This window comes from Sphaerodactylus townsendi, linkage group LG09 (assembly GCF_021028975.2).
Source record: "Sphaerodactylus townsendi isolate TG3544 linkage group LG09, MPM_Stown_v2.3, whole genome shotgun sequence".
NCBI lineage: Eukaryota > Metazoa > Chordata > Lepidosauria > Squamata > Sphaerodactylidae > Sphaerodactylus > Sphaerodactylus townsendi.
The window spans coordinates 93,820,289-93,841,314 of record NC_059433.1 but is presented as its reverse complement, the minus strand read 5'-3'; the positions used below and the strand labels follow the sequence as shown (position 1 = coordinate 93,841,314).

The following is a 21,026-nucleotide window of genomic DNA, read 5'->3' as shown; positions in this document are numbered from 1 at the left end:
ATTAACCTTTTGGAATGATTATAATGGAGGATAGGCCAATCAATAGCTGCTAGCCAGGACAAGTCAGTGGAACATCCATGGGCAGAGGTAGTCCACAGAAGTAGTCTACCAGTTGTGAGAGACCAAAAGCAAGGGAATACTTTGAGCTCTGGAGCTCTGCTTGTAGGTTTTCTAGACCACCCAGTTGGCCACTGTGGAAAACAGGATGCTGGCCCTGACGGATCACTGGCCTGATTCAACAGAGTTTTTCTTATGTTCTTACATCCTGCCAGATTTTATCCTGCTCTAACACTATATAAGTATGTTATTACAAATGCTTACAATTTGAGTTACAAAGTTTAAAATATCCTGGAAATGCCTTTAATGGGTTACATCAAAGATCTCCAAAATGGAACTTCTGTTAACTCAAAGCTTAGAAGCTTGCAGACAAAAAGTAAATTGAGCAGAGTAGACTATGTGTAATAGGGTCAGTGAGCTACTCCAGAGTATGAGGATTAAAGGCTGTGATCTAAAAGTTCAGATCTGCCAAGGTGTGGCACCTGAATTATGAATGATTACAACAAGGAAAACAGGTGTTCTAGTGGATTGCAAAATTATTTAAGAGCCATGGGTGTAATCCGTAAACCACAATAGTCATGAGAATCACATGACTGCAATTAATTCTGACATTTACAATTCCTGAGTTTGGACTGTTGCAATCTCTAAGCATACTAATTAGTAGGCAGCTACAGAATAACATGTTTGAACATATGATCCTTATAGTTGCCAACTGGACAGGAAAAAAGTGTCCTATCTCTTTAATAGAACTTACTGAGTGGAAGTGGACAGTTGAAATAACAACACCTGATAACTGGTGGCAGATCAAACAGTGATAAGGGCCAATTTAAAAGTTTCCAATCCTTACTGAGTTTCTTGGAAGAAAGCTGAGGTAAAAATGAAATCTTCCCCATACTTATTTAAAAGTCCTAGATGTAAGAATTTTCCTCTGGCAATCATATTAGACTACTGATTACTGGGGTCAAACAGAGAGAAATCCTCAGCAATTCTAGTCAGAAGTAAGCCCCATTCTATTAAGTGGGGCTTACTTGAAGGAAAACAGTATCAAGATTGCTAGCCTAGGCTACCTCTTCTTTCCAATGTCCACTCAATGATATTTACTTAAAAGATGTGTGATATGAGTCAGATTGGTGGTTCCATGTGTGACTCATCTTTAAAATCACTTGGGCCCCCAAGTCTGTGGCAACAGTGGTATTATGGGGCTACAGCCTCACCTTCCATATTATTTTTATGAGCAAAAAATAACTGTGGGGGGTCTGCTATCCAGATGCATGTATAAACAGCCCCCTTGCCTACAAACTGTTTTACTCATGATAACAACATGTGATAGAAAGGAGGGAAGACATACTCTGAAGGCATACTCTGCAGCAGAGTTGGGCCCTCAAACAGTTTTAAGGTGCCTCTCCAGTCACACGTATGATGATCAGGTCAAAAAATCCGCAACCTTACTCATGTGACATATCTTAAATAATACCCTAGCATGTGTCAGGGCTGTCGTGCTTATAATTCTTGCAAGGGTTGGCTACTGCTAGCAAAGTGCATCACATGTGATCTGTCTAAAAAAGAGGATGTGACAATTTAACAGAGCTGGGTGAAGGAACACTAAGACATAGTATCTAATGGAGTGATGTATGATCTTTGCAACAGTGTTTTTTTTGGAAATCAAACATTCCCTTTTCATAATGCTTAATTTTTTCTTAACATGAGCACACACATACTTAAATCGATGGTTTGTTCACAGTATAATACAGTATTTTGAATGGTTTTGTGATTTTATAGTTGACAGCATTTGGGCTGGGTAGCCACTGTTGGTGCCTGTCTACAGTTGACTTCCTTGTCAAATGCATCATTTAACATCAATAGCAACTTTTGTGCTATTCAACATGGTCAGAATGGACTGGATTAACAGAGCAATCCTGTAAATACTTTCCTGGGAGTAAGCTCCATTGAACAGACCTGAGTAAGGTGTTGAGAATATCACCTTAGGCTTGTTCTCTATTCTTTTCATAGTGGTGGTAACAGAAAATATTTGCCATTCAGTTCAGTACACTTAATGATCACATTTAGATTGGGGAGCTGGGCAGTGAAATGATCACAGCTGGAGTACTGGAATGGCCAACTGTGCATTTCCAACCAGAGTTAAATTCCCTAATGTCTAAACTAGATGTAACCTGTGACACAAGTTCAGTTGGGGTGCCCAACCTGAATTACTGTGACACACCAAGAACTGAGGAACTCACCTTAAAAGAACTCTATTGCTCTGTTTGTCTCCAAACAGCGGGGGGTCGACTTCCCTCCTGTGCAATTTTTGCCAGGGGAAATGTCTGAGCGTTTGTGTGAAGAAACTGTTTGCCCCTTTCTCTTAGTCCGACCATGGAATGTCTACTTGGCCATAAGCCTTCATTTAGAAGGGTGTAGCACTATCTGGAATTGTACTGCAAGATTAGCAGTTCACCACACCTTATCCCCAGCATGCATAATGGTTAAAGATCTGAAAGATTTGAATCTCCAGTCCGCCATGGAAATGTGCTGAGTGAATTTGGGCTCGCCAGACTGCCCACCTTACAGATATGGTTGCTAACAGCTTGGGGAAAAATGTCCTGTCTCTTTAACAGAAGCTTATGGGGATGTGGTCTACCAAACGATGTTATTTACCTCTATGCCATGAAAAGCTTCAGCTGTCCATTTTCACACAGCAAGCTACAGTTCAAGGGACAGGACATTTTTCTCCAAGCCTGTTTGTTGTGAGGATAAAATGAAAATGGGAGAACAATGTTGTAAACTATTTTGGTTTTCCATTGGGGAGAAAATGGGGCATAAATTTAAAAAAAATCTTAGCAGAACTGAGTCAGCCAAGGAAAGCATATTTTTGGTAATTTAGCTAATTTTGTAATTGTTGGGCTGTCAACAAGGATCAGGAAATAGCCATGTGAAAGAGGTACAACAGCATACATGTTTCAAACAAAAGCATTGGAAATATCATTTTAGAGTAATGCTGAGTGTTCTGTTAAAAGTGAAGGTTTTTAAAAACATTGTGAGGAAGTTTGCACACAGGAGATTTTCAGCTTGAATGATTGGACATCACTGGTAGGAGCTTGAATCTTTCACACACTTTAGAAAGGAAAAGGTCTGTCTGAACTTTGTTCCTGGAAATTTTCATTCTTCTGGCTTTTACCTCTTACTCTTGCTGGGTTCCCTCTCCTCCCCCTTGTCATTTTGTTTAAGGGGAAATGATTTCAGTTTTGTAATCACTGGGATTCTAGAGGGGGGAAATGATGCCTATTATTCTCTGGAACAAACAAAGGTTAAAGAGACCAGGGGGACAGCCTCAGCTGGAGTATGGTTCCACCTTTCTCCTGGCAGAGCGCCTGTGAGTTTAACAATTTCATGACAGGGAAATTCAACTGGTGAAGCTTTTTCCTCATAAGGCTAGAGTGATGGAAAGAACTTTTACCTGTAGCATTTCTGCCTCCCACAATGTGCTGGTGAATTTTAACGACAAAGGAAGCATTGTATGATATCAGCATACTACATTTTCCAGCTATTTGAGAGTCACTGACTCAGCTAGTGGATCGTTCTCCTCTTATGTTTCTTCTTTTTATGTGAAGCATAGTTGTAGCCAACTGTAGCTCGTCACACAAATTGCAGTCTGTAAACCCCAACTCAAAACTTCAAATCAGATCAATGTTTCTATTTTGGGTTGCAGACAAGCTACATCTTACACAAACCATAACTTGCCTGGGTCAGAGGTGAGTAACTTACAATGTACTGCAGTTGAGAAAACAAAGGAGAAAACTGGAGTGCATGAGGAAGAAAAGGGAGGGAGAATGAAAAGTTGATGCCTGAGAACTGGCCAAACCCTAGCTTGCTGCTGTGTGTAAACTACAACAATCTTTTGTGGTGTAGTGATTAGGAGCAGGTGACTCTAATCTGGAGAATCTAATCTGGAAAATCATGTTTGATTCCTTGCTTGTCCACGTGAGCAGCAGACTCTTATCTGGTGAACTGAATTTGTTTTCCCAATTCTACAAATGAAACCTGCTGGGTGACCTTTGGCTAGTAAGTTCTTCAGAACTCTCTGAGCCCCATCTACCTCACAAGGTGTTTGTTGTATGGAGAGGAAGGGAAGGAGTTTAGAAGTTTTTGCATGTCCTCTGCTTTGGCCTTCTTTTGTCTGTCATCCAGAAGTGAATGGATATCCCTCAGTAATCTGTTAAATTTATGGATGAAATTATGGAACCTAATTCTGGATCATTCCAGTGCATGGCAGAAGCAGGAAAGCCCTTGCCCACACCAACTCCCAGCTTTCCCTAGTACACCCAAAGTCACTAAGCCCAACTTTTAGTATTAAGCCATAAGTGGACATTGTGGTGCCCTATCAAAAAACTTATATGTGGGACGGCTGGTATACATATCTTTTTTGGCATTTTCTGGGAATGGATGTGACAAAGCATGTCCACTGTTATAATATTAATATTTGTATGCTGGTCTTCCTCAGGGGCTCAGGGTGGCTTCCAACAGCAATAAATACAATAGAAGATAAGAGTTTGGATTTATATCCCACTTTTCTCAACCACAAGTCTCAAAGCAATTTACAGACTCCTTCCCTTCCTCTCCCCACAACAGATACTCTGTGAGGCAGGTGGGACTGAGAGGGTTCTGAGAGAACTATGACTAGTCCAGGGTCACCCAGCAGGCTTCATGTACAGGAGTGGAGAAGTAAACCTGGTTCACCACATTAAAGTATGCTGCTCAGGTGAAGAAGTGGGGTATTGAACCCAATTCTCCAGTTTAGAATCCACCACTCTTAACTACTACACTGGCTCTTACTTTTCCAATAAAGTTTAAAGATTAAAACCAACAACTATCCTAACTCTAAAAACCTAAATAGTAACTAAAAATCTCATTTTAATACAGTAAGTTCGTATCATTTATAGAAGGGATGGGATGGGTGAGAGGATGAGGGTGAGGCTGTTTGATGACAAACTAGTGCTGCCTGAACCATAGGCCTGATGAAACAGCTGTGTGTCTTACAGTGTGCCATCTAGATGAGCCTTGGCCAAAGAACAGTGTCTACTTCTTTAGTTGAAGTTCACAGGCTGAGTTGGGCCCTTGCCTGTCATTTGAAACAGCAAACTGAATCAGATTGTCTAAGGACCAACCCCACCCACCCACAGTAGAATGAGTTGCTAACATGCCTGGAGAAAACAAATCCTGTTCCTTTAACAGTGGCTTAGTCTTTGGAAATAGGCAGCTGAAGTTTTTCATAACATGGAGATAAATATCACCTGGTAAATAAAATCTAATTCTTCCTCTGTTAAGGTGACCGGATCTATTGTCCCCAGGCAGTAGGCATCCCTACTTGTGACTAGTATACCTGTTTATCTTTCCCCTGTTGAATGTTTCTCTAGAAATATATTATTGCACAACAAGTAGCTAGCAGCATCCTACTGCTTGACAAATGGAACTTAACTCAGTGTTTGACCTTGGTATTGGAGAAATGGACAAAACAGCCCAAGTACAAGTAAACACCACCAGTTTTGTTTATATTTGAGATGCCAGCTCTAAAATACTTGTAGATCACACAATCAGTTGTCTTCCTGGCTCTCAATATTAAACTGCAGATGCTTCAGACTTGTTGCCCTTTTGTTTAATTAAAAGCATTTAGGAAAAGTGACATTGTTTCAGGCTTCCTCCTAAGTAGTACGATGCAAAACACTGACTTCTATAACCATGTCATCATCCAAGCCTACAAAATACTATTATTATATTAACAGTTACTGGCAATAGATGTTTATGGGAATGGCAAAACGTTGGTGGAGGCTGCATAATTTTTTGGCGTGTGTGTGTGTCATAATGTTGTTATAACATTTATTACTGAGTATTATTCAGTAGAACAAACTTATTGAGAGTGCTTTTTGTCATCCTGGAACTAGGGGTGGGTAGCGTGGTGGCCAAGTTTGCGGATGATACCAAATTTTGTAGGGTGGTGAAAACCACAAAGGATTGTGAAGAGCTCCAAGCAGACCTTTATAAATTAGGTTAGCGGGCTAAGAAATGGCAAATGCAGTTCAATGTAGCAAAATGTAAAGTGATGCACATAGGGGCAAAAAATCCAAACTTCACATGCACGCTACAGGGGTCAGTGCTATCAGTCACAGACCAGGAAAGGGATTTGGGCGTCTTAGTTGATAGTTCCATGGGAATGTCAACTCAATGCATGGCAGCTGTGAAAAAGGTAAACTCTATGCTGGGGATTATTAGGAAATGAATTGATGATAAAACTGCAAAGATTGTCATGCCCTTATATAAAGCAATGGTGCGACCGCACTTGGAGTACTGTGTTCAGTTCTGGTCACCACATCTCAAAAAGAACATCGAAAAGATAGAAAAAGTGCAGAGAAGGGCAACGAAGATGATTGAGGGACTGGAGAACCTTCCTTATGAGGAGAGGCTGCAGCGTTTGGGACTCTAGTTTAGAGAAGAGACATTTGAGGGGGGATATGATTGAAGTCTATAAATTTAAGTAACTAACACTATATCAACCAAAAGTCAGTAGTTAGTAGTCACATTCATAGGGATACAGGTTACAAAGGGAACAGAAACTCCATGCTTTGTAGATGCACACAACCCCTGACAAAATATTCAGATTAATGACATATCTTCTTTTCATTATACAAAGGCCAACAATATCCACATCTTTCGCAGCCTGTGGGAAGGAAGGAGGCCACTCCCTAAGCAGGATCTTCTTGGCAAACAATAGCTGTGGGAGGGAAGGGGTGTTTGAATATTAACATGCCACATGAGTCACGGATGAGAAAAAAAGAAGACCATGATGTTAGCAATGGCAATTTAGCGAGTCATTACAGATGTACTAGTAGCAAAGGTTACTCATATCTTCATTATTGACAGCACTGCTGCAACAGCTTAAACAAAACGCTCTTGGTTCGTTTCTGTAATGTACATTAACATGAGCCAGTCTTTGCAAAAATGTGCATCATAGAATTATCATCATGCTTGCCAACAACACAGCAAGATTGCCAGGGTTAGGAATCTGTAGACTTTTAATCCTCCAAACAGCTTTGAACTGAAAACATCATTGTGTATACCTCCAGCTGAGTCAAAAAGTCCCATCCACATGCACTTACAAAGGTGTGGAAGCTGATTTCCTGTGGTACAGTCTCACAGCATATATGCAAATATTGGTGGAAAGTGCTGTCCAGTTGCAGCCGGTGTAGGATGACCCTGAAGGGTTTCCAAGGCAGGAGATGAACAAATGTGGTTTTCTATGCCTTTGTGTAACAGATTAATTATTTTTTAAAAGTTTAGGCAGTATTTACATGTAACTTGTATTGCATATATTGTGAGCTGCTCTGAGCCTGCTCCGTAGGGGAGAGCGGGATATCAAATCTAATAAATTAAACTAACAGCCCTGGACTTTCTTAGCATTGTCCCATTCAAGTACTAACAAGGCAGACAATGGCAAGATCAGGCTAGTCTGAGCCATTCTTGTCAAGCATATATGTGAATACCAGAACTGCACGGGCAGATCCAGCAACATAGTTCTTTCGCACTTGATTATGACTTGGCCAGAAGATAGAATGGCTGGGTAGAAAAGACTCACATGATTATCTTCGCCCATGTAGTTATAAAACACATAAAGAATCCAGACTTCTTCCAGGGTCTTCCCATCCTCATGGGTCATTATACTGGCTGCGGAACAGCAACTCCTTAGAGGGGAACAAGATGGCAGGCAGCTAGTGCTGGATGTAGTTTTAGACTGTTTACAACACATCTTTATGTCACCCTTACTTCAAGGAGGCCAAAATGGTGTCCATATTTCCTCCCTCCTTACAACAACCCAGTGTTGTAGGTATGGCTGCATGAAAAAGTGACTGGGCCAGTTCACCTAGTAAGGGTCAAAGCAGTGGAGACTAGATCCTAATTTCACACTCTGGCCACCACACCACACCACAGTGACTGTCTCTACTGACCCTTGTAAAACCATCAGTTGTAATGTGCTGTATTTTTAACAGACCATGAGTTTGGTAACCACCACCTTCTACTTTCTGCTTCTGACGTAAAATGTATATGCTATTTGACTGAGGAAAAAATATTCATGTTTTTTCAAGACCAACATTCCAAACAAAGATAAACTTTATTGTAATTGTACAGTCAGAACAAATTTTATTTTACAAAACAAATCTGACTCATAATGATTCCCCCTTACCTACAGCTTCACACAGAAACCAGGAGTCATCTACTTATTCTGATGTACTTAGGAATTATTCTGACAATTCAGAAAAAGTAACATCCTAAAGCCGTGGTGGCGAACCTTTGGCACTCCAGATGTTATGGACTACAATTCCCATCATCCCCTGCCAGCATGGCCAATTGTAGGGGCTGATGGGAATTGTAGTCCATAACATCTGGAGTGCCAAAGGTTCGCCACCACTGTAAGGTGATGAGGCTCATTTAGCATCTAGAGACAAGTTGATTAACATTTAGAATAGATTCTATGGCTTTCTGAACTTCAGGCAACTACTCCTTGGCACTGGTGTCACAGCCCTAATATCCCAGACCCTACGGGATACCCAACTTCACCACAGAGTTCCCAGAACTGAACCATTGGACTTCCACCATTACTAAACTCTAAGGATGCATCAGCTACTTACGGTAAGAACCTGAGCCTTGGGCTACGAACAATTTGATGTCACGGTGATTAATTTATGGAGTCATGTAATTTTGGAAGAAATTAAATTAAAAACTAAATCTTATTGGTGACATTTACTTCAACAACCCATTATTATAAGCTTTAGAGGAGAATACAGGTTTGCTGTGATGCCATGGTTATGGCTGAGCCGGAAATGTAATAGAAGATCCAGTGCAAAGCCCAGCAGACTAGTACACAAACGTACAGAATATTCTGTAATATTACCAACACGCCTATTATGTGAACAGGTTGCTGGTCCATCTGGAACAATCACTGTTCCCTAGAGCAGGGGTAGGGAACCTGCGGCTCTCCAGATGTTCAGGAACTACAATTCCCATCAGCCCCTACCAGCATGGCCAATTGGCCATGCTGACAGAGGCTGATGGGAATTGTAGTTCCTGAACATCTGGAGAGCCGCAGGTTCCCTACCCCTGCCCTAGAGGAATCATAATAACACAAGCTGGTTTGTGACAAGGATATGGCTGCATGTGGGACACTGAAAGCATCCTGATGGCAGCACCAGACTAAATATATATAGTATATGATTCAACTCAATTTTATTGAATACTGCAAAGCTCTCCAGTCATCTCTCCAGTGTATAATTCAATGGTATAAATCATTATTTTACAGCAAACAAGATATCCATGTACAGTATGTATCTAGAAAACAAACAGAAGACTGTTGCGGCACCTTAAACACAATACAGCAATCCGTCATGGCCTGAGCTCAAATCACAGCTGTAGCTCACAAATGTGGGCACAAATGTTTGGATCCATCAGACCGTTTCTGTGGAAAGGAGGGTTTCTACCCACAGTGATCTTCTGACTACCCCTGCCTGCATTCTCAAATACTGTTCCTTGAGGACAGGCGCCCCCTGCAGCAAGAGATGAGAAAGCCACTCTCTGTAGGTGGAAATCCTTCTGTCCATGTAAACACTCTGGAGATCCAACCCAATATTTGTAGCCCACCCCACCAATTTGCCCCAGCTCATCAAAATCAGACATTGGGGAAAGGGGATCTTTTGATAAACCATCTGATGCTGCAATTCTGCAGTACAAAGCCAACAAAGCTAAATATTTCCACACTGGTAAATCAGCAATGGCATTCTCTTTTTGTTTTTCTTTTTATGTCCATGGCCATGCTGGCAGGGGCTGATGGGAATCATAGTCCATGAACATCTGGGGAGCCAGAGTTGGAAACCTCTGGTCTAAACAATTTACTACTCCTTTCCAACTCCTCTTAGAAACACTTCTGAGCCACTATGAAGGAACAAAAAACCTCCCCAAAAGGATAAATGCTGCAAATAAAACCAACGGCAGTTACGCTCTGGCCAGAGTTAGGCAATTTTTAGTCTTGTTGATTTCAATGGAGAGATGTTAGCATATGTTCTGCTCTGGCATTTTACTCTCATTGATTTCAAAGTGCTTGACTTTGGAAGGGCCTTGCCTTCAACTGTGGCATTATGGTGTCTCTTTGTACACTGAGGACCATTAAAATGGGCGTGTATCAATAATCAGAGTACTATATAAAACAAATAAATATTCCCAGGAATGTGGGAAAAATCAACAAAGCTGGTGCATGCAGAACTTGGGTAATGCAAAGGACATTTCTTCCAAGAAAACTTGGCAGGCAAGAGTTTAATTCCCAGCTGATCTTCAAAACAGAATAAGACAGCTTGAGCTAAGACAGCTGAGAGGATGGGAAGGGAAAAAAGAACAGGTATTTGCAGGGAAGAATCCCTGGGCAAGAAAAGAGCTAAGCACTTCTGCCACCTACAGGCCAATTCTCCACTGCTATTACTCTCCCTCGCATCTCTGTTTCTATTAGTAAAGTTCAGAGTTGGGGCCATTTTTTTACTGAGGAAATGTCTATCTGGCTTTACTACTACACAGAGTGTATCAGAGTGGACCAGCAACCTGTACTTAAGATATTTTTGACCAATTTTTTTAATATTCTCTTTTATGCACTGCTATAAGTTCTAGAACACTGTCTGGAAATGAAGTGTCTCTTAATAGCTATTAATCACATACACACTATACATATTATGTATGAAAACCCAGCAGATGAATCCACCCCACTTCTTGAGAGCTTCACAAATATTCACAATATTCACTCAGTGATAGTTTTAAATGCTTTCTAAACTGAACAACAGATAAAAACCAGGATATGTGTGGAGCTTGTGGGGAGAGGAGAAGAAAGAGGAATTCAAGTACGAGGCTTTGAAATGTTAAGACCAAACTAATATTCATCTGCTACTCTACTCAAGTGCAAAACTGTGTCCTTTTCAATGAAAGCTATTTTTATAGACACAGACCAACGGCCTGTCAAAGGTAGAGTGAAAGGGTGACGTTTAATGTGCTGCATCATCCCTTTGAAAAGGGATACTCTGAATCTCTTTGGCTATCCTCTCTGCTAGAACTTGGCTGTTTGCTGCAATGATTCTTCTTGACATGAGATCAAATGGTCCACCTGGGGGAGAACAGAAAAAGAAAAATTGATTTATGGCCTTTGGTTCTACGAAAGCTCTGTTGCACTGTTTGAAGCATATTGTTCTGTTATACCCACTATGGTGCACAATCTCTAATTCTGTAATCCGGCTGTATGTTTTATAGTGCTATTATGGCACTGTTTTAATGGCATAAATGTACCTAGAGTAGAGCTCCTTGCCTGAGAATATTTAAATCTACAGATAGATTTAAATCTACAGATAAGGGCAGACTAACTCCCAACAGATTTTTCAGCAGAATCGGAGGACTCCCTAGGTCTGCAAAAAAAATAAAAATTGGGGGAGGGTTTAAAGTGGATGCTGGCGAACACTGGAAGACGGAGTTACAAAGTGTTTAAAATGGGTTGAGACCTTGCACAAGTCCAACAGCCAGTTGAACTATTGGAACAAAATGTAGTTAACTATTTATAAGATTTGTAAATAGGTGTCCTTTAATTTTTATGTTTGTCACGTTTTACCTGAAATGTCAAGCAGAACTCCACCAGCTTCAGTAATAATGACTCCAGCTCCTGCCATATCCCAACAATGAATCCCCATCTCATAATAGGCATCTGCTCCTCCTGTTGCCACCAGACACATATTTACAGCTGCTGTCCCAACTGCTCTGATCCTAAAACAGAGAAAATAGATCGCTGGAGAACCTTGGGTTGTGCATTACTATACCTGTGCAGGTCATCTGGCATACTGATATGAAAAGTGATTCAAAGTTGTCTCAGTCAAACTCTGCCAGTGAATTAAGACACAAACACCCAGTAGCCCTATGAGTCCCTGGGAATCCTTTGTTTGGGGACAGGAATGAACTGAAAATCGGCAGTAGGACTTGGTAATAGGACAAAAACAAAACAACTCGTCTCCTTTAGCAGAGGTTCCTAAATTTGATGGAAACAGACATCTGATTCCAACTGCTGATGAGCATATTATCAGTCACAGCAGCAATCAGAGTAGTGAAATCATTCATTTTTGAAAATCATAAAATATTAATATACTGACAATACAATCTTAAATTTTATTTTTAGAATGCCATTGTCATACATGAAAAAAGGACTTTGAGAGAAGGGTCTAATCATGCTGTCAACAAGAAACCTGCTGCCAAATGAAAATAGAAACACATTCAAAACATTGACAACCTATAAAGTCCCTGCAGCAATGTCCTCTCTGCTACTCCTATCCCACATATTCTATTCTTTGTCCCTGTGTAAATCCCTCCATACCTTGAAAAGCCAGCATGGTGTAGTGGTTAAGATGTCGGACTAGAATCTGGGAAACCCAGGTCTGAATCCCTGCTCTGCCCTGCAAACTTGCTGGGTGACCTCGGGCCAGCCACTTGCTGTCATCCTTGAAGCTGGCAAGTATTTGGAGATCTCCAAGTATGGGAGACCTCCAAGGAACCCCAAAGGCATGACATAAAGGCAGGTAATGGCAAACCACCTCTGAACATTTCTTGTCTTGAAAATCCTATGGGGTCACTATGTCAGCTGAATCTTGATTTCCCCCTTTGAAGATAGGGGGCACGTGACTTATTTTCAGCAAAGTATTTCTATCCTATTCTCGCAATCAAAAACCATTCTTGGAGGCAACTTACAAAGGGCTAACAACCTCACATTATGCCATAGTTCCTGTTCTGGCCCAAGCACAAAATGCTCCCTTTGCTCCTACAAACTGTATACAGTCAAACTTCGGTCTTCGTTGCCCTCGGAGATCGACGGTTTCGGTCTTCGCTGGTTGCCCCCGGCCGTTTGGTCGCCTCGGAGATTGGCGGTTGCCTTGGCTTCTGTGGTGACTTTTGAATATCTCTGGTGCACCGTTTGCGTTGCGCAAATGGCGTACCTTGGAGCAGACCATTTTCGGGTTTTGCTGCCCGTCGCCGGACGGATTAGCGGTGAAAACCAAGGTTCCACTATACTGAAACTGGAAAGATTTCTCTTTGAGTCCTTGAATGCATGGGTGGGGGCCATTCTTTTATGCCCTGGGCAATACCTTTCAGTGCCATTCAGGGGGAAAACCTGTTTGTTAAGAAGCAACTTGTTGTGCTCTCCTAAACACAGTTCCTTGAGTTCAGTGGGCTTAGAAAGGTCTAACAGTATGTAAGATGGCATTATTAAGATTTTTTTAAAAAATATTTTTTTTAAATGACATACCCATGTATCGGAATGCTGAGAAGCTTTTGCATATTAGAAAGAATAGTTTTTAAAACCTCTGGTTCACGGTTGGATCCCAATTCAGACACTATGAGTGCTTTTGTAATATCTAGGGGGAAAATGGCAAAAATAAAGGTAACAACTGTATCTTTAATTTTGATGTGCTTTTTGCTAGTTGTTTTGATCACACAAGCCATTTCTTACCAGCATTAAGCCAAGAAAAACTAGTTTTGCCTATCAGACCCTGATGCTCACTGTGTAGAGAGTCATGTAGCTGACACCTGCCCTTCAGCTCAGATTTTTCAACTTCATTCTGAACCAATTATTAAAACAAAGACTAAAAACATGTAATTGTGTTGTGTGTTTTAATTATTACTAACTACTCAGTGTTAAGAGAAAAAATTAGTCCTGCCAATGGCACGCTTCTCTAGAAATCCCACACTTCCCTGGTTGATAGCCACCATCAACTGAAGTCATTAGCTGGATTCCAGCTAAATCTGAAATGTATTTTATCCAAACCTGTCTCTTTGCATCCATTATTCTGTCAAACCTCTTTCTACATTTTATAAAACAACAATAAACACAAAATAGAAGCCTCACCTTGTTGTTGTGATACATGAAGTTTCTGTCCATTGCAAAATGCACCTTTCCCTTTCCTAGCAGTATACATCTTGTCTTCTACACAGCTAAATACAACTCCAAATTCCATCTGCAAGGAAATGCAAAGTTTTAGTGTTTTTCATAAACACACAGGGATAAATTCTGGCAATAAATTGGGATGGCATTTTTTTTAGATTGAATATTAAAATAATACAAGTAGTTACCTTTTTACTTACTACAAAGCCAATGGAAACTGCTACAAAGGGAAACCTGAAAAAGAGATAAGTATACTGCACATGCTATGTTCTTGAATTTGTAAGAAAAAAGATACAGGTATTGTCAATTATGGAATTTTTGCAACTGAGACAAAACTTTAAATAGCTCCTCCATACTAAGAACAAGTCAAGAAAACAAGATCATTCCACAACACAACCCTAAACTCTTGCTTTGATTTAGCAAAATAAGATAAGCAAACATTGTTGCCCCAAGAAATGTAGAGGCAGTTGCAGAAACATACCTGTGAACAAAGTTAGTAGTTCCGTCAATGGGGTCAATAATCCAAGTGGGATTATCAGTTAAAATACTCCCTGCACCAGCTGCAACGGATTCTTCGCCAATAAAACTAGAATTAACAATTTTTTTAAAAAAAGACAGAGTTTAAGATACTTTGTCTGGAAGTATGTGTAACACACAAGCTTCTTTCATACGAACTGTTCAGATCTCCAAACATTTAAATCCAACTCCAACAACCAGCATTCATCCAGCACATATACATTTCTCATATGCCATGGAGATGTAAAGTCATGCTGTGAGAATGTAAAGATTAATTCAACAGGCCTATACCGCCCGAATAAATTTGCTAAAATTTTCTTACTGTACACTGTTGGTTGTTGTTTGGAATCCTACATGGGCTCTGCCACAAGACAATGAGATTTTAAAACTAGGCTATGTCATGTGCACCTCCTGTGATAACTAGCCAAAGGCAGGAAAGTCAAGGCTTCCAAAAAAACCTTGTGAATCTGGCTGATCTTTATAAAATGGGAGCTGACCTCTATATTTGCATTCTTAGGGAAGAGAAACAAGGGAAGGGTATTCACTGCAGGTCCAGCAGCTGCATGTGCAGGAGTGGGAAATCAAACCCAGTTCTCCAGATTAGAGTCTGACGCTCTTAACCACTATACCATACCGTTCCCACCCAGTACCAGAGTCCTCTTGACAGTATGGATTGAGTTTTTGTCCAAATAGTGCATATATGTCCACTTTTTTTCAAGCTCTATCCAACAAAATTGTGGCACCAAGGGACAGCAATTTGGCTTTTTTGCCAGGTGAATTCAAGCATGTGGGCAAGCCTCTAGTCTAACAGACAGCAGCGCTAACAATGGAGCCCTGAGTCAAACAGATCAGAACACAGAACTTGGGCAGGAAGAAAACAGTTTCACAGCTTCAGACGCCTGACTGCTCAGAGGTGTGTCTCACCCGGCTACTTCTTGCCTTGATTTGCTCTTTTTTAACATGACCATTTCTGATCTTAAACAACACTCATCACACATGTGCCTGAGAACTGTGTTGCAGAACTAGTCTTTACTCTGTTTCTGTAAAAAAGAAATCCTCTCTTCCTTTTCCCCGAGAGAGAGAGAGAGAGAGAGAGAGAGAGTGTGTGTGAGAGAGAGAGAGAACAAGGAAGGAAGGAAGGAAGGAAGGAAGGAAGGAAGGAAGGAAGGAAGGAAGGAAGGGTTCTTGCATCGTTACAGATACAGAATATATTGTTCAGTAATTAAACCATTACTTACATTTATATGGTTCAAACTATTTGCATCTGCAAACAATCAAGGCCAGCCTTTCTTTTTGAAAATTGGGAAATCTGTGTACTGGCTGCTATAAAAGTCTCAGTGTCTTCTAGCTATTGCACCCACCCTTTCTGTTTGACACTTTGTGCTTCTTCTGACTGATATGAAGTGTAAAATGAATGGCAATTATGCAAACTTTTCCATATAATTATACCAAAGGAAATTAAAAAAACCAATAGGGGAAAGCTACAAAATCAAAATATAAACTTTTTGTGTCGTGAAGAACATCAGCAAAGGTAACAAAAGCAGCCCAGAGGAGTAGAAGAGATTGTTTGCTATATCACCCCAGGAGATTATTTCTAGAATGTATTTGTAGGAAAATGGTTTGTAAGCAGCACACTAGAACACTTTGTGAGTGCAATTTTAAAGATGTTGCTTTCAATGTGTTATTCTGCACATCTTTCACAATAATTCATGCTTCTCAGATGCATCTCACTGATAATAAAACTTGATGTTCCAGAATATTCTGTACCTGTGAGAAGGATATTTTTCTTTTATAGAAGAAATAATCATGTTTTCCACTCTCTGATCAGTGACCGTCACCAGATCTGCAGGAGAGCTTTTAACCATGACAGCTATTTCCTTCTTCAGTGCCTCACAGATTATCTGCAAATAAATTCTAAGTGACTTTTCAGAAAGGAGCAGGTAATGTGGCCTTTAACAATGCAGACAAAAACATAATGCACTTTCCAGGAAGACTATATAGATATTGAAATGACGGCTTTACTCAAACCTTTCCTTTCGAAAGGTACATAATTCTTACCTCTCCAGCTTTTCTTGCTAAAGTAACTGCGTAATCCATGCATTCTTGCCAAGGATCAGCCATTGTTTCCTAGAGAAAAGTACATATTTTACAATGCACAGAAGTAAAATATCATATACACTACAAAACAATGATTATGTAATATAATGTTGACAAATTTGGTAGTTTAGTTTCTTCCTGTGGACATATGCAATGTATAAATCAGATTAATTCCAGACAAAATACTACTTTGTCTTACTAGTGCTTTAACTACTTTTCCTAAGTTGAGTTTTTGTTTCAGAACTGTTTCAATACAGCACCCTTATGCATACTTATGTGGGGATGAGTAACACTGAGCTGGGGGGTGGTGGGGGGGGGGGAGGGGACAGCCAGCCAGAGAGCCGAGCTGCAAATATTATTTTTTGCACATTTTAACACTTATTCATAGTCAAAACTGTATCCTTAAAATAGTAGAAAATAAAAATTACACATAAATTTTGATATGATCAATTATCAATATGATCAATTGCCTGCTGAGTCTCTCCCAGCTGTTGCACACACTATCTTCTCGGTAGCAAAGTTACTTTAACCAATAAGAAAATATCATTTACTTTATTGACCCACTCCAAAAGGGTCAGGCACTTTTTGGATTCCAATGCCTCGCAAAGACAAGCCTGGCCTGCAGTAATCAGATGTAACAGAACAACTTCAAACTTAACAGTTAACAGCTGAACACAGTCTAAGAGGTCTAATTCAAGAGAGCCTTGTATAATGATATTTTCAAATCCATCAAATCAATCATCTCAGTCTAGTAGCCCTTGGTGCATTCGCACAGCCAGGCTGCAAATATTCTTCAAGTGCGCAAATGGGAAAACTACTACGTGGCTGGCATATGAGGCCAGTGGAAGTAGCATGCAACCGCACCATTAAATCTCTTTAACCAGGGAAATGTTTCTATGAAAGTACAAACTGAATTGGTCAAACTGTCCCAATAGTCACAGAACATAATAAATTAGCTGTATAAGGTTTGCATTACACTCCTGAACACGTTTACTTACAAGGAAGTGCTTAGGCAGAACTAACCTCAGCCATCTCTGCCTCCCCAGACCACCTCAAACATTATATCAGTGGTTCTCAACCTTCCTAATGCCACAACCCTTTAATACAGTTCCTCATGTTGTGGTGACCCCCAACCCTAACATTTATCCATTTCACCTGATGGGTTGAGTCTCGTGATTGGAACATAATAATTGAGGGGTATAATTTATTTCTGAGAAATAGATCAACTAGGAAAGGAGGAGAGTACCATTATACGTCAGGGATGATTACACCTGTGAGCAGGTCCATGACTTAAATCCTGGCAGCCAGATTGAGAGCATCTGGGTAAAAATTAAGGAAAGAGAAATAACAGTGGTCTCATAGTCCAGGTCAATTACAGATACCCAAGTCAGAGGCTCATTCCGCACATGCAGAATAATGCACTTTCAAACTGCTTTCAGTGCTCTTTGAAGCTGTGCGGAATAGCAAAATCCACTTGCAAACAGTTGTGAAAGTGGTTTGAAAACACATTATTTTGCATGTGCGGGAGGGGCCAGAGTGAAAAGTTGGATAATGCCTTCCTGGAACAAACTTTCAGAAAGGAAAGGAGATTTCAATTATTCTGGTATTTGCTGGGAGTCAAACTCTGCCAAGACTATAAGGTCCAAAAATTCTACACTTGCCTTTCAGACAATTTCATGGTCCAGAAGGTGGAAGAGGCAACAAGGTGACTGACTATTTTAGATCTGCTCCTAACCAACAATGATGACCTGGTTAATGGGGTGGAAGTGGTAGCATCCTTTGGTGGGAGTAAACATGTTCTCTTAGAGTTTGTTATACAGTGGAAAGGGGATGCCAAGCATAGTCAGACATGCATTCTAGACTTTAAAAAAGCTGATTTCAGCAAACTTACAGAACTAATGGCTGTGATCCTGAGGTTAAGAATACTAAAAGAGAAGGAAGTGCATGATGGATAGAGTTTCTTAAAAGTGAAATGTTGAAGGCACAATTTAAAACAGTTCCAATGAGGAGGAAAAATGGGAGGTTTCTAAGGAAACCAGGATGGATGTCTCAAGAACTTTCAACTGAGCTAAGATTTAAAAGGAACTTGTACAAGACCCTGCCTTCTGTATTTAAGTCTTCACTGCTGTAATGCCATCAACATCCATACTATCTTCACCTTATTTTGCAAGTGCATTTTGCATATAGATAACAATCACTGACAGCAGCAAACCTTTAAACCAGGGGTAGGGAACCTGCGGCTCTCCAGATGTTCAGGAACTACAATTCCCATCAGCCTCTGTCAGCATGGCCAATTGGCCATGCTGGTAGGAGCTGATGGGAATTGTAGTTCCTGAAAATCTGGAGAGCCGCAGGTTCCCTACCCCTGCTTTAAACAGTCATTGAGATTTAGAGAACTTTACATCCTGTCTCTGAAATCCTTCAATAACATCAGATGATAACTTGTAGCTCCATGCCATGAAAAGCTTCACCCACTGAATACCAAACTGCTGATAAGTACAGAAGCAGGCCATGATGTTTTCCCCCACCTAGCTGGCAACCCAAGTATCAGGAGGATTGCACCTTTAAAAAGAACGTTGTTTCTGCGCCGGATAAGATTTGTTTGCCATTTTTTAGCTTCTTCAAATTTCAACGGGGAAATAAAAGTGGACACAAACTGCAAATCGTTTTGTAAGTGTGCACTGCACCCTTCGCAATATGTTGCATGATGTTGCTGGGCAGCTGCTGAACAAACTTCCCTAATTACAATAGGAAGATTATGTTGCAGAGGTCTGCAGGCAACTTGGCTTTTCAAGGAAAGAGATGATCAGATGCGGCTTGCCGCTCCCTGTCCACACATAACAACCTTCCAAGTGCCAACCCTTTGCGGGCACAGGCTGCCAGGGAGGGATTGGCCCTTCTCCAGGCAAAAATGTCTGGAAGAAAGGAGACGTTTCAGAGGACCGCTTCCAACCCACAAGAATCAAGCGGGCGATTGTTACTTGCAGTCCAAAACATAATAACCAATAATAAGAATTCTCCTACAAGCACGGGACAAAATGCAAAGGTATGCAATACATGCATGCTGAGAGCGGCACCAGCCCAGGCTTGGAGGATCACGGCCGGCCAGGAGGAGCCGGAAGCAGCCCCTCTCCCTCCAGCCTGCATCAGGGATGGAGGGGCGCGGCCCTTTCGGTTCGCCTGCCCTCTGTGCCTCTCCGGTTTGTTCCATCACCCAGCGAAGGTTATCCCAACCTCCTCCTTTTGCAAACCCACCAATTCCTCCGTGGCAACAACACTCTTAGCCCCTCTACTTCGACGGCGGGTCTCCCAAAGCGGAAACTTACCGGCGAAGCGAGGAAAAGAGGACCACCACCTGCGAGCTAAAGAGAAACGCTCAGCCCTCACAGCATCATCAGTAGACTCTGACCTCCGGGCCACCGTACTATCAAAGCTAGGTTCAAAGTCTGGCACATGACAGCCTCAACGGCTCCACTGCGCAGGCGCCATCTAGTCTATTGTCATTCTTGTGACTGTATTCTTGAAGGGAACTAAGCGATCGCTCGCGTTCTTTTGGATCTCGCGCGCCCTCTGGTGTCGTTGTGGTTGGTAAGGCGCAGAGGTGACAGGGATGGAACAAAAAGGACATGAGGATGGAGCTGGTAGGTCCGTATTTCCTGGCTGAAAGTAATTCGTAAACGTTGAATGATAAAAGGGGCAGTTTCTTCTTCACAAGGAGTCCAGAACTGCTTCAAAGGCTAACAACATTCACCTTGGCATGAGATTTTGTAAACCACGGTTGACTTCATCAAATGCACGGGAGTCTGTTGGCTGATTGCTTTCTAATCACCAAAGGCGAGGAGAGGTGTTATAAAGGGAAACTAGTTTAAAGAAAAGATCCAGAAAAGAGAGTGCATGCTTTGTGGGTGAGGGCAAGCCACTGTTACCGCCCAGGAAAATAACCAAATTCCTGAGTCAAGTTCACGACTACACTGGCTCCATGTCAGGACACAGAGACCTGTGTGGTTCAGAAGCCTCCATAATGCTTGCAAAGAACATAAACATATGATTATGCCCATGTTATATGGTTTCCCTCTTGCTCTTCAGCCCCTTTTGAGTCGAATGTATGATTAGTCGGCTGTTTAGGATTTTAGGTTGACTAGGTTCTCCAGTTAGCTTAAGGTTTTGTTATTTTCAATTTAGGAGATTCTTATGTGCTTGTACTGTATTATTTCCCCTAATATTTAAGTTTAGAAATGTTATTTTGATATTTGCATTTGTCAGTAAAAGCAGTAGCCTGTAGAGGCTGATATTGAGGGACAAGGAAGTTGGCTCTGGAATGCAGCTTAGACCAACACCCAGCCAACTCCTTGGTGAAGACAAA

General features: G+C 41.1%; 1 protein-coding gene across 1 annotated transcript; it reads right to left on the bottom strand.

The window, feature by feature from the left end:
• Positions 1–9,209: 9,209 nt before the first annotated feature.
• IMPA1 (inositol monophosphatase 1) lies at positions 9,210–20,124 on the bottom strand. Its single transcript, XM_048508044.1, has 9 exons — positions 19,990–20,124; positions 16,625–16,693; positions 16,334–16,467; positions 14,532–14,636; positions 14,239–14,284; positions 14,015–14,123; positions 13,415–13,523; positions 11,735–11,886; positions 9,210–11,239 (listed from the first exon to the last, which is right to left on the bottom strand). The coding sequence occupies exons 2-9, from the start codon at positions 16,685–16,687 to the stop codon at positions 11,121–11,123; spliced, it is 837 nt and encodes a 278-aa protein (XP_048364001.1). The 5' UTR covers positions 16,688–16,693; positions 19,990–20,124; the 3' UTR covers positions 9,210–11,120.
• Between the last annotated feature and the right edge of the window lie 902 nt (positions 20,125–21,026).